Source organism: Perognathus longimembris, chromosome 10 (assembly GCF_023159225.1).
Source record: "Perognathus longimembris pacificus isolate PPM17 chromosome 10, ASM2315922v1, whole genome shotgun sequence".
Lineage (NCBI taxonomy): Eukaryota > Metazoa > Chordata > Mammalia > Rodentia > Heteromyidae > Perognathus > Perognathus longimembris.
Genome location: NC_063170.1, coordinates 70688878 through 70716275, shown reverse-complemented (window position 1 = coordinate 70716275; position 27398 = coordinate 70688878). Strand labels below are relative to the sequence as shown.

Genomic DNA, 27398 nt, shown 5'->3' with positions numbered 1-27398 from the left:
GCCCACACGGGCAGGCCCTCTGCTGTCGCCAGGTGGAGTCCGGGCCCCTGTCCCTGCTGGATGGCAGGTCTTCCCTGAGGGAAGGAGAGACTAGAACTTGCCTGGTCTACCACAGCGGTGAGGGTCGCATGGAGGGTCGTTTGGCCCTTCTGTATTGCCCTGACGTGATGGTATGACCCGTTCTGAGAAGATGAGAGAACTTCAAAAAATTCCGTAGGAATCACAGCTTCAATGCGGATGTTCTGGAAGGCGAGCAGGAATAGGTGAGGAGTCTTTGTGGGGGACTTGGGAAGGCCCTCTAGGACAGACAAGGCTAAGGAAGCTCCGGCCCCGTTCTTCATCCGCTGGCCTTTATCAATGGTACTGGCCTGAACTTAGGCCCTGATAGGTAGCCCATGCCTTCAGCCCTTTTTGCTCTGGTTATTTGGGGGACAGAATATCTCTTTTCTCCCTGGGCCAGGCTGGACAATAGCCTTCCAGCTGACAATTTTCATCACAGGTGGGATGGCAGGCATGAATCATCCTCCCTCTCTAGCTTTTAATGGTTGAGATGGGGGTCTTGTGAATTTTTTGCCCAGGCTGACCTCAAACTACAATGTTCCTGATTTCAGCCTCCTAAGTAACTAGCATTATGCTAGAAGCATAGCTCAAGTGACAGAGTGCTAGCCTAACAAGCCAAGTAACTAAGATTACAGGTATGAGCCACTGCACCTAGCTCCACTCTAGCCTTTGACCCCTTCCCAGCCACCCTTTCTGCATGGCCTGAAGTCTGCCCCCTCCCACCCCCCAACTTCTACCGCTCCATGCCCAGACCCACAGTCTCAAGCTGAAACTAGCAGATAAGGGAGGAGCATTGGAGACATCAAGTCCCCAAGAGCCTTCAAACAAAATAGTGACCACTCTAGTCTTCATTCAGCAAGATTAAGAAAGTCATGACTTTGGCAAAGAAGCCTAAAGGAGAGAACCTGGTTTCCTGCAGCACCATGAGAAGGGTCCTGGCTGTTTTGAGTCATGGAAGCTGTCACAAGGGACACAATGGCCACTGTACCTTCATATCGAGAGGCTAACACTCTATCACTTGAGCCACAGCGCCACTTCTGGCCGTTTTCTGTATATGTGGTGCTGGGGAATCGAACCCGGGTCTTCATGTATAGGAGGCAAGCACTCTTGCCACTAGGCCATATTCCCAGCCCTCCAATACATCTTATACATCCCAGACCCGGAAAGCTAGCTGGGGTGCACCGCAGCCACTCAGGGGCTTCTGGAAGGGCTACAGGAATTCCTGCACTCAGGAAAAGCAGAAACAGTGGTTTTCCTAGAGCTCCCAGCAAGGGAGGGTACCACCATCTCCTGGGGTCCTGCCACCTGAGGAACCTTCCCCTGAGTCCCACAGGGTGTCTGCTGTTGGGGTGGCAGTGTGGACATGCCCCCAGGGACCCCACGGCCACATCTCCACAGACCTGGGAGAATCACAGGAGCCTGAGGACTCTTCCTCCGACTTCCGTCGCCTCTTCAGGCAGCTGCTACTGGGTACAACCCACACCATCCCCCGACCAGAACCCCAACAGGCACTCACATCAGACAGGTAGACCTTGTTGCTGGACCTGTCAAACACTTCAATAGTGACTGTATACAGGCGGCCAGTCTCGAGCACCCACCTGTCACCAGGGTGAACTGTGAACCCTAAAACAGGCAAGTGTAGGAAGTGAGCATTCAAGTCACAAGGGCAGCAGGGCAGAGGAAAGGGACGTGACCAAGCACTCTCTGTCCGGGACCCCACCTCCATCCACCCGGCTCCTCCTTGGACTCTCAGAGGTGGGACCGCTGCCCACCAGCAGGACCTGAGGGTCTGAGTGGTCCTCTGAGTCCTGGAGACCATCACCCGTGCCTGGCTCAGGCTGCTCAAGCACTGGTGCAGCTGAGCCCTGTCCCGAGCAGGGCTGATCTCTGCAGATGCGGAGCACCAGCTGCGTGTCTGCCAGCCCTGCTCTGCAGCTCACTCTCCCATTCCCACACAGGAAGCCACAGCAGCTTCTCCTGTCCCCAGGACGCTCCACTGCCAAACGCCTTCCCACAGGTCACCGGAAGTGTCTCCTCTGCCCTCACCGTTATGAACTCCACAACACTGTCCTCCACTGCTTGTTTGTACAGGTTTCTCCTGAGACGCCGAGTCTAGGACTCTCCTACTCCTCCAAGCCTCAGGACCCAGCATAGGCCGGGCGGGCAGAGAGTACCAGGGAAACCAAGGGCCACCGCCCTCCCTGTGCTGCCGCCCTGTCCACACAGGTCTGCAGCAGGCGGGCTATCCTTCACCAGGAGGACCACGTGAGTTTCCTGTGCTCTGGGCAAAGGCTCTCCTGACTGCACCAGGTCAGATGCTCAGCAGGTGAGTCACTTCAGCCAGAGAATTGGTGCCACAGAACTGCGATGCAAGTGGACCGGGGGTCTCCAGCTGCTGTCACGGAAGCTCCCGGGCCCCAGCGGTGCCTCTGAGTCCCCCAGTGCTGCATGGCCTCCCCTCCTCTCTCAGATGCCTCCCCCACCCGCCCAGTCACAGCCCAGGTGCAACTGACCGATGTACCCTCAACCTCAAAAGATCCACCGCAGTGGTCAGGGCCAGGTCTGCACAAAGCCCTGGCACAAAAACCAAGGGGCAGCACCCTCCGCCGCTCTCCCTGACCGGCACAGATGGAGCTGAGGCTGGGGTCTGAGCCTGGTGGGGACTGGCAATCCGTGGCGAGAACTATCTTTCTTCTTCATTGTTTTCATTTGTTTACAGCGCTAGTGAAGGAATCCAGGCCCCCACGGACTACGAAAGCACTGTGCCGCTAAGCTGCATCCCAGCCCTTGCTTCTGCCTTTTCATTTCTGGAACTTTCAGTCACAAGCAAACTGTTGAGGAAGCGCTGGGAGGCCTTACTCACCCAGGTACCCAGGTTCCACCACGTAGATGGTGCTGTTGGGGAGCCTAGACGCACCCTGCATGCGGATACCTGAGGTCTTCATTAAGGGACACAACACAGGCAACAAATAAAGCATCTGCAGCTCCGGCCCGGCTTAGACGGCCCGGCCACCGTGCAGACTCCCCACCGCACAGAAGACAGGAGGGAACTCTTGCGCTTAGCCCAAATGCAGCCAAGATATTTTGCAGAGTCCAGGCCTCGCCGTGCTTTCTACCCTAGCCACGTGGGATCTCAGAAAGGGGCACCCAAGCTGCTTTGGGACATCAGCAACCTGTATGCCAGTGTGGAGCCTCTGCCAGGCCCCCTCTGCTGGGGCTGCAGGCAGCAGAGGTTCCGGATGCCAGGAATAACTAGCGCCAGCCCCCGCCACCAATCCCCGGGACTCTCTCCGTGAGTCACCACAGAGGTGAGCAATTCCACTCAGCAGTGCTGCTATTTAGGTTCCTTCTGATTTTCAGACAGTTGGGGAAAACAGGACTATTTTTAGCTTCCACTAGCTGTGAGGAAGAAAAACAACCTGACTTCGGAGTAGCAGGCCCAGCACACCTATGTGACACACGCAGAGGAGGATACTCCTGTGGCCCAGGACAAGGCTGCTCTGCCCCAGCTGCACCGCGGTGACCCTGGACGTATCCTGGGCCAGGACGGCCACAGGCCGGGCAGGGTCTCCTCCAGGGCCCGGGATGCTGTTCTGAAGCTGCAGCTCATACTGGTCAGAAGGCATTGAGAGTTCTGTGGAAACAAACAAACCACAGCACAGAAATGGAGAGGGCAGGGGGAGAGAAGGGAAGATGTGAAATGTTAAACCCCAACCTGCCCCCTCCAGCCCCGAATCTCTGGGCCCTGACGTCAGCACAGCTGCTTGACGTATTTTACTTCATTTTCTCAGTGCTTTTCATTTTAACATTATTCTCCACATCTGTGGGCAGAGCGGACGCTCTGGGTCTTGCACAGGTGTCTGTGTCTTGAAGACTACCATAGCTGCTGCTTTTTCTTTAAATTAATGACAGCTGCTGGTGAAATTGCCAAGTTCGTGAAGGATGCCAACACTAGAAATTTCTGATCATCCCTGAAGTGAGAGATTTCTACTTCTGCATTCAAGGCACCAGCATGAGTCCCTCAGGCACTGCCTGCCATCTTGAGCTCCCGAAAGGCTCTGGTCAATGGTCTCACACTGGGTTCCAGGTATTGGATTGATAACTGGATTGATAAGACTGTTACCCTGACCATCCTCAGTGTAAGCCCTGCTCACGGCAAGTCCGTTTTGTGGAAAAAGGACTCACTAACTTGAGCTGAGATAGAGGGAACTCCCTAGGAAATAACAGGTTCTATAAAACCCATCTTCTTCCTCACCCTACAGGCAGACCACGAGCACTGCTGACACAAATAGCAACTGTCCACAGGAAGCGCTCATTGGCAGAGCACTTACCTAGCATGCACAAGACCCTGGGTTCAATCCCTAGCACCACTGTCAATAAACAGAAGGGAAAGAAATGAGGGGTGCTGGCGAGGGAACAGAGGCCTCAGGCCTATGCTAGGTGTTCTCGTGAACACACTCTCTCCTCTCATCCCTCAACAACTCTGGGAACAGAACTACTGACCCCCATGTTTTAGAAATGATAGATGACAGAGGAAGTCAAGATGAGAAGGGTGATCAGGGTCTGCGCTATGGTCTGAATGTTTTAAGCATGACCCCAAAAGTTCACGTGCTGGAAGCTTGGTGCTCAGTATGATGATGTTAAGAGGTGTGGATCTTTAGGAGGCAGGGGCTAGTGTTGGTTGGTAGGGTCACTGGGGATACTATCCTTGGAAGAGATTAAGGTCGTTGAACCACGAGAGCCAGCCTGGCTCCTGAATCTCTCCAGCTACCTCTCTCACAACATGAGCTCTCAGCCATGAGGGCATCTCCTGCGATGTGAAGCAGCAAGAGGACTGCACAAGGAAGCCAGAGCTCTTCATCTTCGGACTGTGAGCTGGGAGAGTAAAATTCATAAAGCACAGGGCCTCGGATGCTTTGTCAGGGGAAAGATGGGTGGAGCTAAGATTCCCACTTCAGAGAGCCTGGCTGCCTTCTCATTCCAGAATGCCCTACGCAGACACTCACTCTCTGCTACAGCTGTGGCACATTCAAGACCCCTACGTGAAATGCAGCCGAAGTCCTGGAAAGCTAGCAGATACATGTTTTGTAATCAGAAGACCTCTAATTAGTAAGCAGATGGTAGCTGAGTCTGGACTATCATGAGCAGTGCCTCATAAATTGTTCCTTAGAATATTTGTGCTCGCTGGCCTTTCAACATGCTATGTTTTATTTAACAATAAAAAGGAAGAGAATTTTGACATATACTACAACATGGATGAGCCTCTAAAGTGTACTTAGTGAAATAAGTCAATCTCAGAACAAATACTGCAGTATTCCACTTACTTGAGGAAGCCAGAGAGTGAGTAGTTAAGTTCACTGACAGGACCTAGGCACCAATTCCCTGAGTGAGTAGTTAAGTTCACTGACAGGACCTAGGCACCAACTCCCTGGGAGGTGGGTGGGAGTTAGCGTGTAATGCGGACAGTTTCGGTTTGAGATGGTGGGAAGCTCTGCTGATGGGCTGTGATGACTTAGGGTTGTGCTTAATGTACACTGTACCAGACACTTAGAGATGCCTACAGCGGCAAACCTCATGTGCATTTTATCACAATTAACAAGGCAGGATATATTCCCCATGATTCCTGAGTCACAGGCACACCTGTAATTTTTCCTTGTCTGATCTTTTGCACCTTGTAGTCAATGGCAGTCCCCACCAGCAGGTAGACATCGTACGCTGGGTTCAGAAGAATGTTCTCCAAAATCAGCAGCCTTACTTCTGCAGGACGGACGTTCTTAGCATAAAGAGAAGGATAGAAAAGTGAGGCAGAGGCAGGAGTGGGGACAGGAGATGTGGGCAAGAGAAAGAGGTTGCTTTTTTGCTTTTTTCTTGAGGTGCTTGGGATGGAACTCAGGACCTGTGCATACTAGGCACGTTATTGTACCACGGACCCACATCCCGGGCTCCCAGAGTTTTGTTTTTTAACTTTCAGTATTTTCCTAATGGAAGCGGGATGTAAAGGTGAGTAATCAAGATTTCACCCAGAACCCTGCATCTTCAGACCCCCAAATCCCAGGAGCACCCTGACACGCACTCAAAGCTCACTGCCGAGAACGTGTGAGTACGGGCCGTACCCCGCGCACGTGGTATCTCAGTTTAAAACAGCAGTAGTTACAGAGAAAGAAGAGTGGGAGGTCAGGCATGACATCCTTGTCGGTGGCCACCAGGAGCTCAGGTTCTCACCTCACAAAAGCTCCAAGGTCAGGGAGGTTGGGAAGCCCCAGGACGGCCTGAAAAGGGGGAGCACCGCGTCTCTGATGCATCCTCAGCCCTACGCCATGGCACCTCGTTCTGTCCGCCCCTCACTCCCACCTCCTCCTGGGGTCCATGACTGAGGCCGGAAGACTAGGAGTCCTCCTGTCTAGTCATCCAGGGGCTAGATGAGAGCTTCCTAAGTTACAGAAAACCGATGGCATAAAAAATAATTCCTGGGGGCTGGGGATATGGCCTAGTGGCAAGAGTGCTTGCCTCGTATACATGAAGCCCAGGGTTCGATTCCCCAGCACCACATATATAGAAAATGGCCGGAAGTGGCGCTGTGGCTCAAGTGGCTGAGTGCTAGCCTTGAGAAAAAAAAAAAAATATATATATATATATAATAATTCCTGTTGGCAGAAGTGTACATATGCTGTTACTGATAGAGTGCAGCTGATTACTGTCCTGTGGGTTTGGGGCAGTTGTGCATCTCTTTGTAAATTAATTTCCACATCCCTGACGCCTATGCCCAGACTGGATAGCTGGATTCTCCTCTGAGCCTGCTGTGATATCTTAGGTTTACTCATTGAAACCTTCCCAGCACTCCCTATGGGTCTGGGCTTGTGGCAGGTGCTGTGTGGCACCAGGCAGGGAAGGCTGTAAGTTGACCATAGGCAGGAGAGTGGGTTTGTATTTTTGCTTAGTAGTGAGGCGTGATTCCCAGCCCAGAGTCCCACACATAGGCGAACTCTACCTGTACAGTCCTGCAGGACTGGCCCCAATTAACGTGTCCTCACGTTCCTAAAATTCTCCAGGTCTCCAAACCACTGGCTCAACCACTACATAGATATCTGCAGAACAGAACATCTCTTTGCTGACACTCTGCTAAATTAAACAGCAGAGGTCCCCAGCCCTCCTGCCTGTGCTCCAGAACGAGGCAGATTTCAGCACCATGGTTAAAACGAAGCATGGCGGGGCAGACATGAACTGTTAGAAACCAGAAAGGAAGCAGGCCCCTGGCTGAGCCTGCAGCTGGCTGACTGCCCTCTGTCCGAGTCCTCTGAAGACGGGGTATTGACTAACATCTCCCACTCTGAGGTAGTGGGGAGAGGCTGGGAAATCAAGGGATGGCTGGGGGCACGAGGTGGGGAGACTTTTGCTTTGTACAGAAGGGACCACTGAGCAGCCGGTCTCGGGCCACAGGGAGAGAATGAACACACAGAAGACACCGGGGTTCAGTGCTCTCTGGTATGTCATGTACAGGATGGGGAATGCTTGTTGGAAATAAGGTAGGTACTAGGAATCCTGCTGCCTGGGGAACCTCCTTCACAACTGACGAACAATAAATGATTTGTAGCATGCCCCCAAGATAGGACAGTGGTGCCTCACTCTCCCTTTCCAGTGCCATGACTCAAACAAGCCTAACCTACAAGAAAACCTAGAATACCCAAGAGCCACCTCCTCCAGGGAGTCTGCCCAAGGGCATGAGAAAAGTCAACTTGAGCCAACCCGGAGGCCCAGCGCCCGGAGGCCCACCTTGTACACGGCTTCCTGGATGCGAGCCTTGAGCTTGGAGCTCCCAGTCTTCATCCCAGACACTAGGATGGTGTCCCCCTGTTTGGCTGCCCGCTCCATCTCTGAGATGTAGGAAGGAGGTATGTACGTAGACTCCAGGAAGGTGAGGATTCTAGAAAAGGAACATGTCGTCAGACCTGACATGAGACTCCCTGGAGTGCACATTCAAGGTTAGCAGGGCCTCCCCCTGGGTGCTGGACCCTGCAGAAAGTAGTGGTACTCTACTACTTAGAAACATGTTGCTGTAACTCCTGCCTCTGTGAAGACTGCAGACTCCCAGGCCCCATCCGGGCTCTGTCTGCAGGAACAGGCATTACAACAAAACCCACACTGGATTCTGAGACCCAGCTTAGCCCAGATGCTCAGCCCACGGGGAAAGTAAGGCCCATAGAAATGAAGCAGCAGGCCCAAGACCCCAGCCCAGCCAAATACAGTAAGTAGTATCTATGAGCTCCCCAAGGAGAAGTAAGGGTTGTGGCGGGCCTTCCCCTGCATGCAGGCTACTAAGCAGGGCTGGCTGGAGAGATCCCTACCAGGCAGTCTTTTACTTCATCCTGCAATTTACACGTGAGCTCGTGTTCCTCCCCAAAAGAGCAATCTGCCGGACAGACTTCTGTTATTCCCAGAATCAGCTGGGCATTGTGTCACACTGCCAGTGTGTTAAATGACACAAACAGAATTTTATGAAAATCAAGGACAATTCTGTTCCAGCACGCCTCAGCATCTTGAATCTTGGCTCTGTCCAGCACATTGGAGTCTCTAATCGCCAGTTCAAATCCTAACTCTGGCCTCTCAGAAACTGAACTTTGTGTTCTGCCCAGGGAAAGCCTGAGGAAGAGCTGTGCTTCCCATACTGGAGAGTACAGATCCACACCGATCTGCAACCCACCAACTTCAGACAAGAGGCTCAGCGTCTCCAACTTTGTTTCTGAGGCTAGAGAACAGGCAGGGCAGAGGTTGGAGCCCACGTGGCCACTGGATGACAGGAGTCCAGACACGCAGGGCAGGCACCTCCTAATGGGTCTGTTGGTACCCTGTGCTGGGAGCCATCCTGTCCCGCTTGACAACTGCTGTCCACTGCTGGCCCATTCTCTCAGATAAAACCTGCCTTCCAAGAAGCGCTGGCCATCTGGGGCCACACACATGTCCCTCCATCCCAGAACAGCCTTTCGTTGTCTGTGTCATCTCCTTTCTCCCAAACCCACCATAGAGCAGCCAGGTGCCCCCGCGGTTGGGAGGAGGAAGCCCTCTCCCATTGTGAGTTACTGCAAATGTCACGGGCGTCCTGAGAAGCCGCCCGGGCTACTTCACGAGGGATGATGGTCCCCAGCCTGAGAGGATTCCAAGAACATCTGCTTCGCCTCAAAGGTGGCGGAGGGAGGCGTTGCCGGGCCACAGTACCTCTTACCTCAGTGCATTGTGAGAGTCTGAGAACCCATCTGCCTCCGTGTCCTTCACAATCGCCCAGTCAAAGACCAGCCCTGCCAGTGTACTGAAGGTGTTCCCTGTAAAAGAACACGGGGAGGGAGACACGCATCATGCAACGGAGTGGGTTCCCAGGGCCCAGGGGAAAGAAGAAGGGAACTTGCAGAAACCATACTGCTTCGTACCACACCTCTGCAGAACATGGTTTATGACCCCATTTCTGGAAGGAGAAACTAAGTCTAGAAGAATTGATAGCACTAGCCCACAGTCATGTGGTTATGAGACCTGAGCTGGGACTTGAACCCAAGCTTTCCCACTGAACCTCACTGTCTGTGGCTGCTCTTGATCTATGGCACCTTCCTGTCCATAGCACTCCCAGTTGAGGTCACCAAGGCTTGAGTCATTCAATCTCCCCGCCACCTCCTGGGGTGGGAACGCCTTTCCCAGCACAGGGAAGGATGAGGACATGGGGTAGGGAGCAGTGCCCCCAGCTGGCTGGTGCCACACAACTCTTCTTGTCTCTTCACCTTGACCGTGACACTCCAGGGGTCCCAGTTTTCGGAAGACAGTGAGCCAGTCTCAGCCAGCCTGACCTCCAAAGGCCTGGCTGGCTCTGAGCCTTGTCACCCTTTCACGATAACCAGTGCCACGCGCAAGACCAACTTTCACGTTCTCTCAAAAGCCCAAAGATCGGGACACCTGGGCCTTAGTCACGCTGCTGACCATAACTGGCTCAGCCTCTCCAGATGGATTCTTGCTGTCCACATCAGTTCTGTGCTCTTCACGCACATTCTCTGCCTGGAAAGCCCCCAAAATACATGTCTAGGGGCCTTGAAGGGCTTTCTACTATATAAATGGTGTGCTAACCAGCTTGTCTCACTATGGTGAAACATGAGAAGAGGGTTAAAAGGAAGCAAAATTTCCTTTGGCTCATGGTTTCAGAGGTTCTAGTCCACCATCGACTGGCCCCCTGCCAAAGGAAAACATCAGGGCAGGGAACTCATGGCAGGGCAAAGCTGTTTGTCTCAGGAGACAAAGAGACAGAAAGGCAGACAGACTAGGACAAGACATATTTCCCAACAACATGCCTCCCAGGGCCTCCTACTCCCATCTAGTGAGTTCCGACCACCTCCCAACAGCCCCGCAGATGATCACGAGCCCATCGATGGATTAGCTTACTGATGAAGTCAGAGCCCTCACAATCCAATTACTTCCCCACACAGGAGGTCAAGGGCCAAATTAAATCACCCCCCCGTGCTGTCTTGGCCATGAATTCCTCACAGCCCAGAAGACATCTTCCCTCCACTATGGGCAGCTGATTGAAGAAGGCAAAGCCCATCTACAACAGATAGACACACAGGAAGACTGTCTTCCTTAGAAGTCTGAGGATGTTGCGAGAATAAAAAAAACCTATGGTTTCCCAAATCTCAAAACATCCCAACTGAAGAAATTTCATCTTCCTAATCTCCCCAGCATGGAGGAGAGGAAGGGAGATACGTAAGTCCACAGCACGGACAGGCCTGGTCTGCAAGCAAGTTACCAGTCCTCCTCAGGTCGGCCCCAGGATGCTGCTGGCGCACTGCAGGAGAGGACAAGGAGCTCAGCACTTCCCTCCAGCCTCTTCCTGTGTTGGGACAGCGTAGGCCATGGGAACCTCCTTCTCCACAGCGAGCTCAATCGGGATGGGCACTGAAACACAGCAGGCCCAATGCCCATCCTCCTATGGGCCCGGCCAGGCGGGCTGACCCTGCACAGGCTTATGGGATAAGGATGGATTTCCCCACGTGCCGGGCTAGCTCTATACCTCCTTCCGTGTAGAGATCCTCGGCCTATTTGCCCCCTCCGTGTGCTCCCCTTCCCCTCTCACGCATAGCCTCTGGCCAGTAGGAAGTAATGCGGGAGCGAGGGCCATGGATAAGCTCCGGACCGGGTGTGGCCGCGAGAATGCCCTCCCCACCCCATACTCGCCAAGGAGGCCGGGTACGCATGGACACCTCGGAGTCAGCTTCAAGAGCTTCCCGTTTATTCAAGGGAGGGGCAATCAAACACAGCAGTAATGACGAAGGAAGGAGAGGGACTGACCAGGTGCTAACGATAGGCTAGTGAGCATGTCCGTCATGGTGATGTCACGGAACTTCCCGCAGAGGGGGAGACCACAGACCCCCCAGGGCCGGTCCCCTAGGCTCTGGCTGGCGCCATTACGAAACATGTGCTCATTACAAGACCTGTGCTCCCAGATGAGAGGCGGGGCTGGTTCCAGACCTGGGGAGAAGGTGGGAGTGGCTAGCAGCCAACAGTCCCAGGTCTTAAAGGTATAGCCATCCCCTACACCCACGATCACAGAAGACTGTGAAACCATTACCAGCAGTTCAGTAGCCAAGCCCAGGAACAGCCTACTTACTACCTCGGCCCCATTAACCTCGAGGAGCACCCTGCCCAGGGCTCCCACCCTGCTCACCTCCAGGCACTGCTTCTCTCCTCTGAAAAGCAGGAATGAAAACATCAGCCATGGGGGTCAGTGGAGGACCAAATCAAGAAGGCTCTGCCTCCCACCTCCTGGTACTGTACATTATGTCCCTGCAGAGGAGTCTTGTAACACGGCAGGAGAGCGTGTGTTTGGACATTCCTGTGGCTGCACGTGAAGGTCTGCCTTTATCATCTTTACTCTTTACCCTATTCCCCCCGCACGCCCACCATGTTCACAAGTATGGTGAATGCCTGGTGACTCTAAGAGCAGATGGAATCTTTGGGCTGCTGTACACTTCACTACCTTGGGAAGAGGAAACTGCACAACTAGCTGTATAATTTGCAGAATTAGGCAGATGAGAATTCAAAAAGGCAGGGCGGAGGGCCATGAAAAGGCAAGCCAGAGGTTAGGAGAGAGCAGAAGGCCCAGAGCACAGGCTCCCGCTGGCGCTGGGACCGCTCTCTCATGTGTAGGGTAGTACAGAGTGACAGCAGACCGAGGATCCTGGAGGCCATGCTCTGAAACATGGGACACATGCGGGCCAGCCAGCACTGAGCTACTGACTTCCTCTCATGCCAGGCCTTGCACCAACAACACCGTCTCCTCTCTGAGTTGATCTCTGGGGAGGCCTAGCTGGGCCTGCTGCAGGAGGGTGCGTGCCCAGCTCCAGCCTGACATACCCTGAAGCACATGCGCACAACCTCCTCATCCAGGCCTCCCTAGGAACGGAGGCCAAGGACAGGGAAGGAGAGTCTAAGCCAGACCCAGGACAGCAAGAGACAGGGAGCAGGTGGCTGGGAACCCATCCCAGCAGCCAGAGAGGGGCCAAGGAAGCAGCACTGTGAATTATGGAGGCTCCAGGTCGCCAGCCCCATGCTTCACTGTGCCACCGGAACAAGTTCAAAGAAGAACGATTACAAACTTCAAGAGAGCAGCAGCTGAGCAGCAAACCAAGCCAGGGCCCTACCTCTGTGAAGCTGGCCCTGTGGGCAGGATGGGGGACAGAATAAGACCATAAGAAATGTGTGTGTGTGTGTGTGTGTGTGTGTGTGTGTGTGTGTGTGCATGTGTGTGTGTGTGTGTGTGTAACTCCTCCACAAAACAGACCTTGAGCCTGACATGGTCAGGGATAGCTTTGCTTACTTAGGCGTTGGGGTGACAAATGGTTTCAAGAAATCTTTCCCCAAATTTTGCTTTTCCCATTTGACAGTAGTTATAACCACCCGTGTGCAACAGTCAGGGCTAGCTGCTAAGCCTGAAACCTCTCAGCCACACGCTGACATGACAGGACACACACATACAGGAACCCAGTCTCCCAGCCTCCCTCTCCTGATCCCAGCAGGGACACAGAACAACATTGAGCAATTCACCTGAACAAACACTTCCCAGGTGCTCACTGAGCCCAAGGTCCAATGTCGAACACAGAAGTAGCCAACATAAAGAACTGGCTTCAATTCTAGCTGCCGAGTGCTAAATCTGATGAGATAAAGTAGTGAAGCCCTGGGGCAGGGGATATGGCCTAGTGGGAGAGTGCTTGCATACCTGAAGCCCTGGGTTCGATTCCTCAGCACCACATATATAGAAAACGGCCAGAAGTGGCGCTGTGGCTCAAGTGGCAGAGTGCTAGCCTTGAGCAAAAAGAAGCCAGGACAGTGCTCAGGCCCTGAGTTCAAGCCCCAGGACAGGCAAAAAACAAAGTAGTGAAGCCCCATTCTCTCAGGCAGGCCAGTGAAGGGGGAAGGTTAGCAGTGGGGAAGCCATCCCATGCAAGGCGGCCTCGGAGAGCCCACTGGGAGAGACCGCCTGAGAGAGAAGGCCCAAAGGACCCAGGGCTCCTGCAGCAGAGATGGGGTGGGCCCGGGGCTCTGTGGGGGACACGCGGCACAGGGAAGGGAGGAGGGGCATCGCTGTGGGCTCTGAGCTCCTCCAGCTGGACAGAGGCACAAGGTATGTGAGGGCTAGGAAATAATCTGGAAAACAAGCAACGTGCACATGTGGGGCACACCTGGAAGTCAACTAGCTGGCCCCACCTGTTTCTCAGTCCTGGGGCAATGTGTGGCTAAGATGGCGCCTAATGGGCTGGGGATATGGCCTAGTGGCAAGAGTGCTTGCCTCGTATACATGAGGTTCAATTCCCCAGCACCACATATACAGAAAATGGCCAGAAGCGGCGCTGTGGCTCAAGTGGCAGAGTGCTAACCTTGAGCAAAAAGAAGCCAGGGACAGTGCTCAGGCCCTGAGTCCAAGCCCTAGGACTGGCAAAAAAAAAAAAAAAAAAAAAGATGGTGCCTAAGTATGAACCCAGAGGCGGTTCTGTGGGCTGACACCCTGGCTCTTCCGCCCTTACAACCCTCCCCTTCCTGCCGATCTTAGACCTGATTGGCTCCTGTGCCTTATATTAGTGGCATGTACTTTCCCAATAAACGAGATCTTACACCGACTTGAATCCCAGGTGGTCTGATTGTCCTCCGGTGAGGGAGGGCTGGGTGCGGACGGCCTGCCGACCCTTCTCCTTTCTTGGCTCGTCCAGTCGGGGCGTGCCTTTTCCTGTCTCTCCCACGTGTTGGGGGAGCGTGGTGGGGGGGAGGGGAAGGGCTAGAGACCCCGACATGCGCATGGCCTCCGGCCACCTGGGCAGCATCCTACCCAGTTCAGCTGTAGTAATGGAATACCCAAGACCAGGTACTACAGTCTAGATTTTGAGATGTCCCCCAAAGCCCAGGCACTGGAAGCAGGGCTGTCAGACCGTGGTACTAGTGGAAAGCTTGGAACCTTTAGGAGGTGGGACTTAAGGAAAAGTCAAGTCACTGGGGCATGCATGCCTGGGAAGGCTCTGTCTTGGCCACCCAGCCTCCACGAGACGAGCTGCCCTCCGCTGCCCCTGGCTCTTGCCATGATGCCCTGTGCCACCACAGCCCACAGCAACAGCAGCAACAGACGGACTGAAACCTCTGAAGCCATGAGCCAAAATGAACCTTTTCTCCCATTATCGGGAAATAAGCAGGGAAGGGCAGCATGCCAGGACCAAGGTGTCCCCTGGTCCATCGGCACACACACACACACACGCACGCACTCACAGGACCAGGCAGCCAAGCAGAGAGAACGGCTCCCACTGGCCACGGTGCGCCTTCCCAGCCGGCTTGTCCACTTCCCGTCATTGTCCCAGGCGTCAGCTTTACCATGGATGGTCACTGTGGCCACAGACAGAGACTCACCTTCCGAGTCCAGAGCCTGGATCTTCAGCTCCAGAGGGGAGTCTTCGAGGTAGAGCTCTCGGGTGGTGGAGACAATCTGAATGCCATGGATGAGGTCGACAATGGCATCGCAGCGCAGCACCTGCCCTGTGGCTGGAGAACAGAGAGAAATCAGCACTGAGGACAGCACCAAGCCCTGCCCCGCCTCCAGGGCCTCAAAGTCCAAGGGTCCTTTACTTAGGCACAGAAGAGAGCAGCCCAGGAAATACCATCAGAGCCAGGCTTGGTGGCTCACGCCTGTAATTCCAACTACTAGAGAGACAAATTCAGAGAATCATGGTTCGTGGCCAGCCAGGAGAAAAGTGAACAGCCAACAAGCCAGTTACTTGGGAAGCTGAGGCAGAAGATTACATGAGTCTAAAGACTTTAGGGCCAGAACACAGTGAGGCCTCATACACTATAACTCAGTAGTACTGGAAATCTATCCTAGGGAAGAAATAAACTAAAAGAGTCACATTTTTCTCTGTATAAAAATACTTATTCCTGGGGCTGGGAATATGGCCTAGTGGTAAGAGTGCTCGCCTCATATACATGAAGCCCTGGGTTCGATTCCTCAGCACCACATATATAGAAAAAGCCAGAAGTGGGCGCTGTGGCTCAAGTGGTAGAGTGCTAACATTGAGGAAAAAAAGGAAGAAGAAGAAGAAGAAGAAGAAGAAGAAGAAGAAGAAGAAGAAGAAGAAGAAGAAGAAGAAGCAGCAGCAGCAGCCAGGAACAGAGCCCAGACCTTGAGTTCAAGCCACAGGACTGGCAAAAAAAGAAAAAAAAGCTAGACCCTATAAATATAATGAAAGCCAAAAGGGCTAGGGAAATAGCTCCAGTAGCAAGCATAAGGCCCTGAGATTAAACTCCAGTGTGGCAGAAAAAAAAATCATATGCATCTGAAAAATAACTTTAAATATCCAGTGTAAGGAAATGCTTATACAACTACCTCCTGTTAAGAACATTTTTTTTGGAGCTGGGAGCCAGAGACTCATGCCTGTAATCTTAGCTATGAAGAAGGCTGAGATCTGAGGACTGAGGTTTAAAGCCAGACTAGGCAGGAGAGTCTGTGAGACACTTATCTCCAATTAACCACTAAAAAGCTAGAAGTGGAGGTACGACCCAAGTGGTAGGACACTGGCTAAGAGACACTGCCCAGACCCTGGATTCAAGTCCCAGTACTGGTGCGCGCGCACACACGCACACACACACACACACACACACACACACAGAGAATATTATTTGGCACTAAAAATAATTTTACAGCAGGAACTAGGGGTGTAGCCCAGTGGTACAGACCAGTTCATTCGCAAACACACAGTCCTGTGGTCAATTCCCAGCAATGTGAAAAAGAAATCATAATTCCGTGGTACAACGGGAACTATCGTGTCATTGGGGTGGCGGGGAGCATGACGGCACTTAATGCTATGTGCTGAGTGCAATCGTCCCTGTGGGGCTGGAGCTCCGCGGTGAAGATGCAACCACCCACAGACTGAAAAGCTTCAGAGAGAAGAGCTGGAGCTGTGGCTCAAGTGAGCACCAGCCTTGAGCAAAAAAGCTAAGCAGGAGCCTGACGGTCCTGAACTCAAGTCCCAATACTAGCACAGGAGGAGAGGGAAGGGAAGGAAGGAGAGGGGAGGGGAGACTCAGGAAGAAAGTATCTCTGTACTAAACATATGAAAACCTTTTCACTTTTTTTTTTGGTGGTATTGAGATTGTACCGGCTAAGCAAGCCCTCTACCACTGAGTCACACTCCTGCTCTCGACATTTTCCTGTCATGCTCTCTAACAACACAGAACAACTGTCTCCACGGCACTTTTATTGTGTGAGGAGTTAGCGGTCGTCCAGGTGCGATGCGCAGTATTCAGGAGAGTGTGCACAGCTTCTGTGCAAATCCTGCACAGTGCGGTATCCACGGGGCCCTGGGTCCAGTCCTCCATGAATACCACAATGTGACAAACAGAACATGGGAAGGAAAAGACAGGATTTCTAGGTTGGGACTCACTTTCTTTGGAGTAATTTGAATCTCATTCAGAGTAGCTAGAGTAACAAAGAACTTCGACATTCACAAAGCCAGCTTCCACAGAACACTGTAGAAACTTCAGGGAGGGGAGTCAGCATGGATGCGGCTCTGGCTCCTGGTGGAGGCCTCAAGGAGACATCTCCCTGTCTCTCTCTGCCCCCTTTCCCGCCTTCCCCCCCAGGGAGGCCAGGGCATTCACACTCCTTACTGATGTCCTCCGCAAAGATGATGCTGGTCAGACGGGCGGGCTGGGTGAGCCGGGCCTGCACCACTGCCTTCTGGGAGCACTGGTGTTCACTGGAGCCAAGGGGTTCTATGCTGGCCACTTCCGGCCGGGTAGACGACCTGCGAGAAACGGAGTCACACACTGCAAAGCACAGCCAGGCTGGAAGCCAGAGCACGCTCCCCCCGGGACTCCGGCTTGGATTCTAATACAGAATAGAAGTGAGCAGCCTCACACACAGAGGAGAAAAACAAAACCTAGAGGAGAAACAGGCCAAAAAGGAGTTGCTACAGAGTTGCCCACTACAAATCAAACACCAGACCCCCACACCTGGAAACAGCCTTGACACTCAACTCTACAGACACAGAAGTTTCTTAAGATCCCCTTCTCTGCGGGGAGGGGGGTCCTGAGCTGGCGGTGAGCTCAGGAGAGAAAACTTCTGTCTCCTGAACTACATGAGCCGTATCACCACTGTGCGTGACGGTGCAGGAACACACCCGTTCACAGCCACTCGAGTCCACAGTTTACTGTAGGGCTCAGGGTGAGGAAAAACGTAGAGCTGTGTTTGTTTTGTGTGGGTCCTGGGGTTTGAACTCTGGGCCTGGGTGCTGTCCCTGAGTGTTTTTGCTCAAGGCTAGATCTCTACCACTTGAATCACAGGTCCACTTCTAGCTTTTTGGTGATTAATTGGAGATAAGAGTCTCATGGGCTTTCCTGGCCGGACTGGCTCTGAAGTGAGATTCTTAGGTCTCAGCTTCCTGAGTAATATTACAAGTGTGAGCCACTGATGTCCAACAAATATACCCACTGTTACAATATAATACTGAGCAGTGTCACTGCCCTCAACATCCTCGGTGCTCTGCCTACTCATCCACACATGGATATTTGGTGGTAATGGCTGCTGAGCCACTCTGCCGGCCCTTTGTGCCTGGGTCAGTCTGGATTACAACCAACCTATGTGTACTTGCCCTGTAGTTCCCATGGCCGGGATCACAGGTGTGACCCCAAGCCCAGCCACTGTGCTTTCCCCGTAGCGGAAGCCAGGCACACGCCATGTCCCGTCAGGCACTGGTTGGGCTTTGTCTCACCAGGCTAGCTTCAAACAGCACTTGCAGGATCTTTGCCTCCCGAGTCCCACACGAAGGCATCCTCAGGCTTGACGCCTGTCAAGGCCCCGCCGTGTGGGCACAGCCAGCTCATCTCCGGGCCCTCACACAGCCAGGAGTGCCCTGGAGCCTCTCGGTAAGGGCACTGATTCCCAACCCCGAGGACTCTGCCCTCGAGACCATCACGATCCTCTTCCCAAGACCCTCCCCCTAGCACTGTCACCCTGGAGGTGAGGTTTCAGAGGATGGGCTGGGGGTACACAGAGGTTCAGACCACCTGGGACTGGCTTCCCGGAGCAGCAGTGTTCCTTTCAACAGGGGCCCAGTGGGTAGCTTCTAACCCAGCCAACGGGCAGTGCTTGGGAAATGAGGGATGCTGAGTATTCTAATAACCTTCTTAAGACAGTCCCTCCTCTTAGCACCCAGGGCTGATAACAGAGCAATAAAAGCAGCCAGCAGATAAGATAGAGGGCCCTGCCTTCAGCCTCCTGGCCTCCACCTCCACCCTCAGGAAACAGGACTGGGGCGTAAGTCCCACCAAGCTCTGCACAGAGGAAGTGGTGACAAATGGTAAAGCACTGAGACCCAGAAGCAGCAGACGAGGCAGCTAGCCAGGACCCACACAAGACCAAGCCCTGTCCCCCTTACCCAGTATCCCACATGCAGGGCTCTCCTCTCTTGCTGGACCCTGCCCTGCACAAGGGGAGCTCACCCCAGCCATCGCCACAGGAGGCCGGCTTCCTCCTTGGACCTGCTGGGGCCCCTTAGCTTTGCAATGCTGAGAGGCATGGAAGAACCACGGAGGTCTGCGGGCACAGGCAGGTGTCCACGGACAGCGTCCTCATCTGCAAGTCAGCCTCGGCCTCCTGCTCTGCCTTCCTCACAGGAAGCGGGGCTACCTGATAAAAAAAGCACTCTACAGGGGCTGGGAATGTGGCCTAGTGGCAAGAGTGCTGGCCTCGTATACATGAAGCCCTAGGTTCGATTCCTCAGCACCACATATATAGAAAATGGCCAGAAGTGGCGCTGTGGCTCAAGTGGCAGAGTGCTAGCCTTGAGCAAAAAGAAGCCAGGGACAGTGCTCAGGCTCTGAGTCCAAGGCCCAGGACTGGCAAAAAAAAAAAGCACTCTCTAGCATACACTGACATGCTGAACGGAAACCTCTTGGCACAGCTACTCATAGTTACAGAAAGAAAGAAAGCTGTATGGACACTTGGAAAAGTGAATCCTAGAAAAGAAAAACTGAAAAAGCCTTTTTATAGAAAAAGAAAAGCACTTTATAAAGCGGGCTGGGGTATGGCTCAGCAAGCACTTCCCTCGCATGTATGAAGCCCTGGGTTTTATTCTCAGTACCACAGAGAAAAAAAATTGTTTTAACAAATTATAGCTGGGTAATCTTAGTTACTCAGGAGGCTGAGATCTGAGGATTGAAGTCTGAAGCCAGCCTGGGCAGAAAAGCCCATAGATTCTTATCTCTAATTAATTAGTAAAAACCAGAAGTGGTGGTGTGGCTCAAGTGGTAGAGCACCAGCCTTGAATGAGCATGAGGCCTTAAGTTCAAGTCCAGTGGCGGGAGTGGGGAGCAAAGAACATTAGAAAGTGTTTATTAAAGGTATACGGGGGGAAGGCATGCACCAAACTGAAAGCAGAGACTGTGGGAAAAGGAAATTCAGTTTTACATGTAAGCTAGTTTCTCTCTCTCTCTCTCTCTCTCTCTCTGACAGCTGGAGACTGAACAATTTAGACAAGTACTCTTATCAGTTGAATTATACCCTTAGCCCTCTAGACTGTCTTTTGTCTGTGATACAGCTAACTTCTGGGGGTTGCTTTGAACCTGAGATCTTCCTGCCTCCTGAGCAGCAGGGAGTATAGGCACCACATCAAATGAAACTAGAGGTAGGAACAGGGGCATTCATTCTATCGTCTTTGTACTGTTTTTTTGCAGCACTAAGGTTTAAATTCAGGGCTGCCTCAGGCTTGCTAAACAGGAGCTCTACTACTTGAGACGTGCTGCCCCTTTTTGTGTTGGTATTTTCTTTTTTTTGCCAGTCCTGGGGCGTGGACTCAGGGCCTGAGCACTGTTCCTGGCTTCTTTAAGGCTAGCACTCTGCCACTTGAACCACAGTGCCACCTCTGTCCGTTTTCTGTATATGTGGTGCTGGGGAATTGAACCCAGGGCTTCAAGTATACAAGGCAAGCACTCTTGCCACTAGGCCATATCCCCAGCCCCTTGTGTTGGTATTTTCAAGACAGGTTCTCAGTCCTGTGCTTGCCAGGACTGCAGTCCTATTTGAGCCTCCATGCCACTGGAATGACAAGCATGCACCACTGTACCAGCCCTTGTGCTTCCTACGTAGCTTGAGGTGACAGACATGGGCCGGTGGTACCAAATCACCTCGCACAAAGTCTGTGTTATAACAGTGTTGAGTATCTCATGTGATGTACTGAGCACCTTACTGAAAGTAAAAGCAGAATGCTTGAATGGATACACTTTCATACCATCATAAAATTCCTAAGCCATCCTAAGTCAGCTTGTCCACACTTTCAATCCGGCCCAGAGACACAGGGCTGACAGCCAGCCAGCCAGGCATGAACCAAGCAGAGAGCCTGCAGCCAGGCTGCCCCCTCCTGCCACAAATGCCAGGTCTGTAGGCACTGCTCAGTGCAGGTAGATAGTGTCACATTCCACCAAAGAAACAGAGCCTGGCTCCGGTGGCTTTTTTGCTGAGAGCACCTCCTGCCTGCCCAGGTGAAGTGAATCACCACTGGTCCAGGAGGCGTGTCTCCTGCACACAGCCGGTAATCGGCACCACTACCCATCCTCCCTCTTCACCACCATCCTGCAAGAGACACATCAGAATGGAGCACCTGTCTCTTCTGGGAGCCAGGGAACAGTGAAGAGATAACAGAGTAGGCGCGGGGGGGCGGGGGAGAGGGGAGACATGGCCTCCTCAATTTATCTCTCAGCAGCAGGTGAGGTATGATACAGGGAGCTGTCGCTCAACCAGCCACGTGCCACCAATTTAACTTCCTGGGGCCTCCATTTCCTTCTCCAAACAACTGGGGATTAAAAACAAGTGTCTAACTACAAAGGCCTGGGTGGACTGCATGAGGTCACAAGAGAAAGCTCCTGTCACAGCTCTCAAGTTTAGGAAAAAGAAGGGGCTCCTGAGGGAAGGGGTGCATACAGTCCAGCATGATTCTGACCACTAGAACTTTGCTTTCTAAAGAGAGGAGAGGGTATGGGTCCTTCCAGATTGGGGCTACTCGTGCTTGAACCGGTCCATGCTCCTCGCTGTGTGAGGCCTGGCCCAACCCCTGGCATTGAGCCCTCCTTACAAAGCCCCTTCACCACCAGGCACTGGGCTAGGTGGCTGGTCTCTGAGGATCAAGGTTTGAAGCCAGCCCAGCTCAAGCGCTTTCCAGTCCTTGAGACTCTTATCTCCATTTAATTACCAAAAAGCTGAACGTGAAGCTGCGGCTCAGGTGGCAGAGCGCTAGCTTTGAGCAAAAAAGCTCAGCAACAGCACCCAGACCCTGAGTGCAAGCCCCAGGACCAGCACAGGAAAAAACAAACAAACAAATAAACAAAGCCCCCTTCTCCACCCAGCCACAGATGTCCTCAGAGCAGCTGGAACAGGAATGAGGTTACCGGCCTAAAGACGCAGGCCTGGCAGGAGCCCATCTCCCATCAAGTCTAGCCTCTGCTCAGAAGCCGCTCCTGGCTCTCAGCGACTCCACCTCCGTTCCTTCGCTATGCTAGCCCTTGTGCTTGATAAGCCCCCCTTACAGGATCCGTCCTGACCTGCTTCTGTGGCTCAGACACAGGGCAGCTCCTGCATGGACCCACCAGTTCCTCGTGTCCACCCCTCCTCCTCTCAGGAAGCACAGAGCCGCTGGGCCTGGGCGGAGGGGATCCCTAACGCAGCCACTCTGAATCCGCGACAAAATACCTGAGAAAATCAGCTCAGAAGGGGACATGGCTCCCGTGCGAGTGCTACACACTCTCTTCACACAGGCCCAAAGCACCTGGGCCAAGCAACAGGGACGGACACCTGGGAGAGCATGCGCCAAGCAGGCCTCTGCGCCTCTAAGTCCTGCGTCTCAGGTATCTTTTGCCATGGTGACAGAAAGCTAACACCCACCAGCAGCCCTCTGAGTTACCCCAGTCCACTCACATCCAAGGGGGTAGCCTGTAACTTTTCTTTTGATTTTTTTTTTCCAAAAAAAAGTAATTTGACAGGAAGTGTTACAGGTTCCTGGAAATAGATGATAATAGATGATGGATATGGTTTGCCAAACGCCCAGAGGTACCCAGTGTTCCCAGAGCCTCGGCCACAAAGGCTCTCAGAAGACAGGCTGGTGTTCACAAGCGCTAAGAAAGGAGGCAGGCCAGCTTACCGCGCCGGGGAGGAGGAAGCGGGGAGCTCGCGTCTAACGGACGCTGAGTTTCGGTTTTACAATGAAGAGTCAGAGGTGGCAGAGGGTGATGGCGTGCACCTAGCACGGAGCTGGACGCCCTAAGTGTGGTTATAACTGTTTACTGTCCACGTACTGACAGCAGAAAACTTTTGGGGAAGTGTAAAGGGCTGAGACGGGTTCTGAAGGGCTACAGATACAGCTCGGTGACCGTGTTTGCCTAGCATGTGCAAGGCCCTGGGCTTCATCTCCAGCCCCACAAAAACAGTAGCAAACAAACAAACGGCTAAGTAAGCGAAAGGGGAGTGACCAGGGAAGGGTGACTTCCTCCTGCTGGCACACGGCACGCGCCTGAGAGGGGGCGCTCAGAGCGCAGGAGAGCTGGACGGGGCCAGGGGAGCCCAGGACATCAGAAAGTCAGGCCGGAAGCTACAGTGGGGAGAAGAAAAGAAGTGAAACTTGTGCAAGGCACCAGGATGGCAAGGGTGTGGTCAGTCCAGCCCATTCCAGGCACCCACAGGGACCACCCTGCATGGAGACAGGCAGGGTCTGTGGTGCAGGAGCCCCTCCCTCAGAGGCTGATGGAACCCACAAAGGAAACAACCCAGCAGCAGCTCAACTCAAGTCAACACACATCCCTACACCTCCCTCCTTCCCGCTGGAGGGGAGGAGCTGAGCACGGTCCCCGTCCAGCCGTGCAGCCAGGGTCAGTCCTGGGGAAGCCTCCCATACAGGCCGCCCTCGGGGCCAAGGGTGTTTAGGAAAGGGTAAGGCCCCAGAGAACCAGCACCCACCCTGCTGCACTCAACATCTGACCTGGAAACCCCTTCCTGCCCCCTAACCAAAACCCACGAGTCCCATGTAGCAGAGGCCTCCCCAACCTCTCTCACCTCACCCTGTTCACCCAAGCTGCTTCCTGTGAGCTCTTCCAGTGAACTCCGGCCCACCCCAGGGCCTCTGAACCTGGAACCTCCTCCAGCAAGGCCCACTCAAGTTCCAGCTGGACTCCAACATGATGTGTACTGACCACCGTGTCCCACGACACAGTCATCGCCCGCACACTTATTCCCACAGCTCCTTAATTAGTCAACTCCCGCAATCAACTATCTAGTCCATGAAAGCAGGACACCATCTGCTCCTTCTCTAAAATGTTCCGAGGACCTTGAAAGTACCAAGCTCATAGGGAAGAGTCACAATGATTTTTCACCTATTTGCAAGGGACTCCTGCCCATAAAGAGCTCCGACTAAACACCCCCTTGGTGAGTGATCCAGTGCATATTAGAGGTGTGCCCAGGCCCGGTGCCAAGTCTGACAAACACATCAAGCAGTTTGAGAGACAAGAAAGGAGGAGGCCAATTACACTGGGTGAGGCTAATTACACCGGGTGCTGCGTCTAGGGGAGGGGCTGGTGATGGCCACTTCACTGAGGGCCTGGAGGTAGCCCTACATCCTTTCCCCAAGGGCAGCTAATGGCTGACAGCAGATTAGAAGGCTCAGGAGCTTGGTCTTCCCCCGAATTAGGCAGGGCAATCGGCAGTACAATTTCATTGCAGAGGGTCTAGTGGATGGCCTGACTTTCACTAGAGTAATATCCTTGCCCACCTTATCTACCCTGTCCAGTCTCCCAGAAAGGCACCTCCCTCATAACCCCAGGGGGCAGTCTCTTCAAGGAAAACAAAATGGTGCCAGGGATTATAATGGGGTTGATGGACTAGGGTGAGGTTTCCTTTCTTTAGTCTCTCAAGTTTCTTACAGGATGTCATTTTGCGTATGAATCCATGCCTTCAAAAGGAACTGATGAAGACTTACTTTACAGATCATTTTCTTTTTTTTTTTTTTTTGGCCAGTCCTGGGCCTTGGACTCAGGGCCTGAGCACTGTCCCTGGCTTCTTCCCGCTCAAGGCTAGCACTCTGCCACTTGAGCCACAGCGCCGCTTCTGGCCGTTTTCTGTATATGTGGTGCTGGGGAATCGAACCTAGGGCCTCGTGTATCCGAGGCAGGCACTCTTGCCACTAGGCTATATCCCCAGCCCCTACAGATCATTTTCAATAGAGCAAATTACCTAAATGAATCAGGAACTTGTTACACACCGGCAATGCTGGCTGGGTACAACCAGCAGGATCAATTAATGTGGTAAAGGAGGTAGGTAGGGAGACCGCCAAATGAGCGGAAGGCTGAATGTCCCCTGGCTCAAGGCAGAGGTAGGGAGGCCTCCCAATGGCTCTTACTTGGTTTGATCCCTCTCTGTCAGTAATCTACATGCCTCTGTGGCCATCACTTCCCTGTCTGAGGTTTGGGTCTTCCCATCTCACATGTGGGCAGCTTACTCTAGAAAATGTCTATAACTCCCTGGACCTGAAGGGTTGCCCTATGATTTGATACTACAAATCAAGAAATTGGAAGAATAACCGTGAAGCCACTGGCTCCAGCACAGTGATTTTAGGACAGCTGGAACTGTGCAACAAAACTCCCCCAGGATCTTTGTTTTCATCCCAGAGACTTAACAATGATCTTCACAGATAGAGATGATTTCCTCCTAGGATTTTTGTGACTGCAGTGCAGAGCTTATCTACTAACTCAAAAGCTCCAGAGGGGCGTCTTCAAAAGTAAGGCCATCGATGACTGCACTAGAACAAATAGCATTACTAAAAATAGAGCTAACATTTTTACTGCTTGATTGACAGAACATCTTCCTGTGAAGGCAAAACTGCAACCACCAGACACCTCTAAGGCAGTTAGCTAAGGAGTCACACTCACGATAAACACTAAGGACCAGGCACTAAATATGTTAGGTACTTAGCACTTCAGTGATGCATCGGAGATTAGGACTGGTTTTCCCCTTCTCCTATCAAGTAAACAAAGTATTCACATTGCTCATCTCCTCCCAGAAAAGAAAGTTCAACTGGAGAAAAGAGAAGCAAGAAAAAGAGAAGTGGGTGGAGGAAAAGAAAGGTGGGGAGAAAGAATATGGGATGGATCTTAGAAACCCAAGAAAGGAAGAGACAAAGGGTCTTTTGAGGCTCGAGGGACCCCTACAGAATCTCGCAGGAAGTGGCACACAAATGCGTCCCTAGGGATTCGCTTGAGCTCTGTTATTATTACCCAGCTTCCCCCTCCTTCGCCCCACATGAAGAGAACAGGCAACTTCTACAAGAGAAACGGCGGGTATCTTCTCCAAGCCGCCTGAGGCCCCCAGGCCCCCAGGCCCCAGGGATGCACAAATCCTACGGCCCGCGTTCAGCTCTCGATATCCGACCCGAGGGGGAGGGCTTCCCAGTGCAGGCACTAAACAGAGAACCCAGGGAGAACCCAGGGTGGACGGGACACCGCAGGCCTCCCTCGAGACGGACTTTCAAAACACAAGTAGGTGCAAGTGGTGTCAGGGAACCAGCGGTCTGGGCCCGAGACCCGTGTGTGCAAGCGCCACTAGTACTAGAGACTATGGAGACAGACGGACGGACAGACAGACCGGCAGGCGGGCAGACACACACACACACACACACACGTGCGTGCAAACTCGGCTCTGCAGGGTGGTCACACCTCACTAGGCTTCGCCCTGGACCCAGCCTTGGGGAGGAAGGGAGCGGCGGGTGAACCCCGCGAGTGGGCCGGGGGTGGGGGGGCGGCAGGAGGGCCTGGGCAGGCGGCAAGGCCGGGCGGGGCGGGCGCGGCCCGGGTCACGCCCGAGCGGCCCACGCGCCGCCGTCCCCGCGCTCCCCGTCCCCGCGCGGGGCCGGGCCGGGCCAGGTCCTTCCGTGTGTCTCCCCCCCCAACCCCTTCCACCCCAATCCCGCTCCTCCCCAAGCGGCCCAACGCCCCAACGAGCGCGAGGCCTCGGCCCCCGGAGCGGACTCGGGGCGCCCCTGACCGCCGCGGCCGGGCCCAGCGCCGCGGACGGCCGGCTCCGCCAGCCGGCTCCCGGCGCGCGCGCGGCCCGGCCCGGCCCCACGCGGCGCCCCGTCCCCGGCGGCGCCGTGCGCAGCGGCGGCGACCCACGCGCACGCCGCCGGGTCACGCGCGGCCCTGCGTCCCGGCCGCGGCCGCCGGAGGCCCCGCCCCGCGCCGCGCACCTGCTCCGCGGCCGCCCGGCCCGCGCCGCCCGCCCCGCCCGCGGCCGCCCCGCGCCTCACCAGCGGTAGCAGCCCTCGGACGCCTCCAGGGTGAAGTTCACGCGCGTGGCCCGCGTGAAGGGCAGCAGCACCTTGGGAATGTTGAGCTTGGCCGCCGCGGCCGAGGGGCCGAGCGCCAGCAGCAGCAGCAGCGAGAGCGCCAGCGGCAGCCGCGGCGGCCCCCGGCCCCGCGCCGCCATCCCCTCCGCGCTTCCCCTCCGGCGCCCCGCCGCCCGCGCGCGCGCGCGCTCGCTCTCTCCCCCGGCCGCCCTCCGGCCCGCGCGCCCCGGCGCCGGCCGGCAGGTGACAGCGCGGGCGGGGCGGGGCGGGGCCGGGCGAGAGCCACTTCCTGGGCCCCGCGGCGCGGCGGGGCGGGGCGGGGCGGGGCGGGTGGGCGCGCTCCCGGGGCGGCCGAGGGGCGAGGGGCCAGGGCCGGGTGGGCGCGCTCCCGGGGCGGCCGAGGGGCGAGGGGCCAGGGCCGGGCGCGCTCCCGGGGCGGCCGAGGGGCGAGGGGCCAGG

General features: G+C 54.3%; 1 protein-coding gene across 1 annotated transcript in view; it reads right to left on the bottom strand.

Annotated features, from left to right (window-relative positions):
• The window catches only part of Nup210 (nucleoporin 210), a 79685-nt gene extending 52583 nt beyond the window's left edge, over window positions 1–27102 (bottom strand). The window contains exons 1-10 of the mRNA XM_048356336.1: window positions 26901–27102; window positions 17230–17366; window positions 14977–15108; window positions 9278–9374; window positions 7831–7981; window positions 5701–5833; window positions 3536–3694; window positions 2924–2992; window positions 1577–1683; window positions 102–242 (exon numbers count right to left, since the gene is read on the bottom strand). Of these exons, the coding sequence (XP_048212293.1) occupies window positions 102–242; window positions 1577–1683; window positions 2924–2992; window positions 3536–3694; window positions 5701–5833; window positions 7831–7981; window positions 9278–9374; window positions 14977–15108; window positions 17230–17366; window positions 26901–27079 (1305 nt within the window). The 5' untranslated portion in view covers window positions 27080–27102. The remainder of the gene's footprint in view (window positions 1–101; window positions 243–1576; window positions 1684–2923; window positions 2993–3535; window positions 3695–5700; window positions 5834–7830; window positions 7982–9277; window positions 9375–14976; window positions 15109–17229; window positions 17367–26900) is intronic.
• Between the last annotated feature and the right edge of the window lie 296 nt (window positions 27103–27398).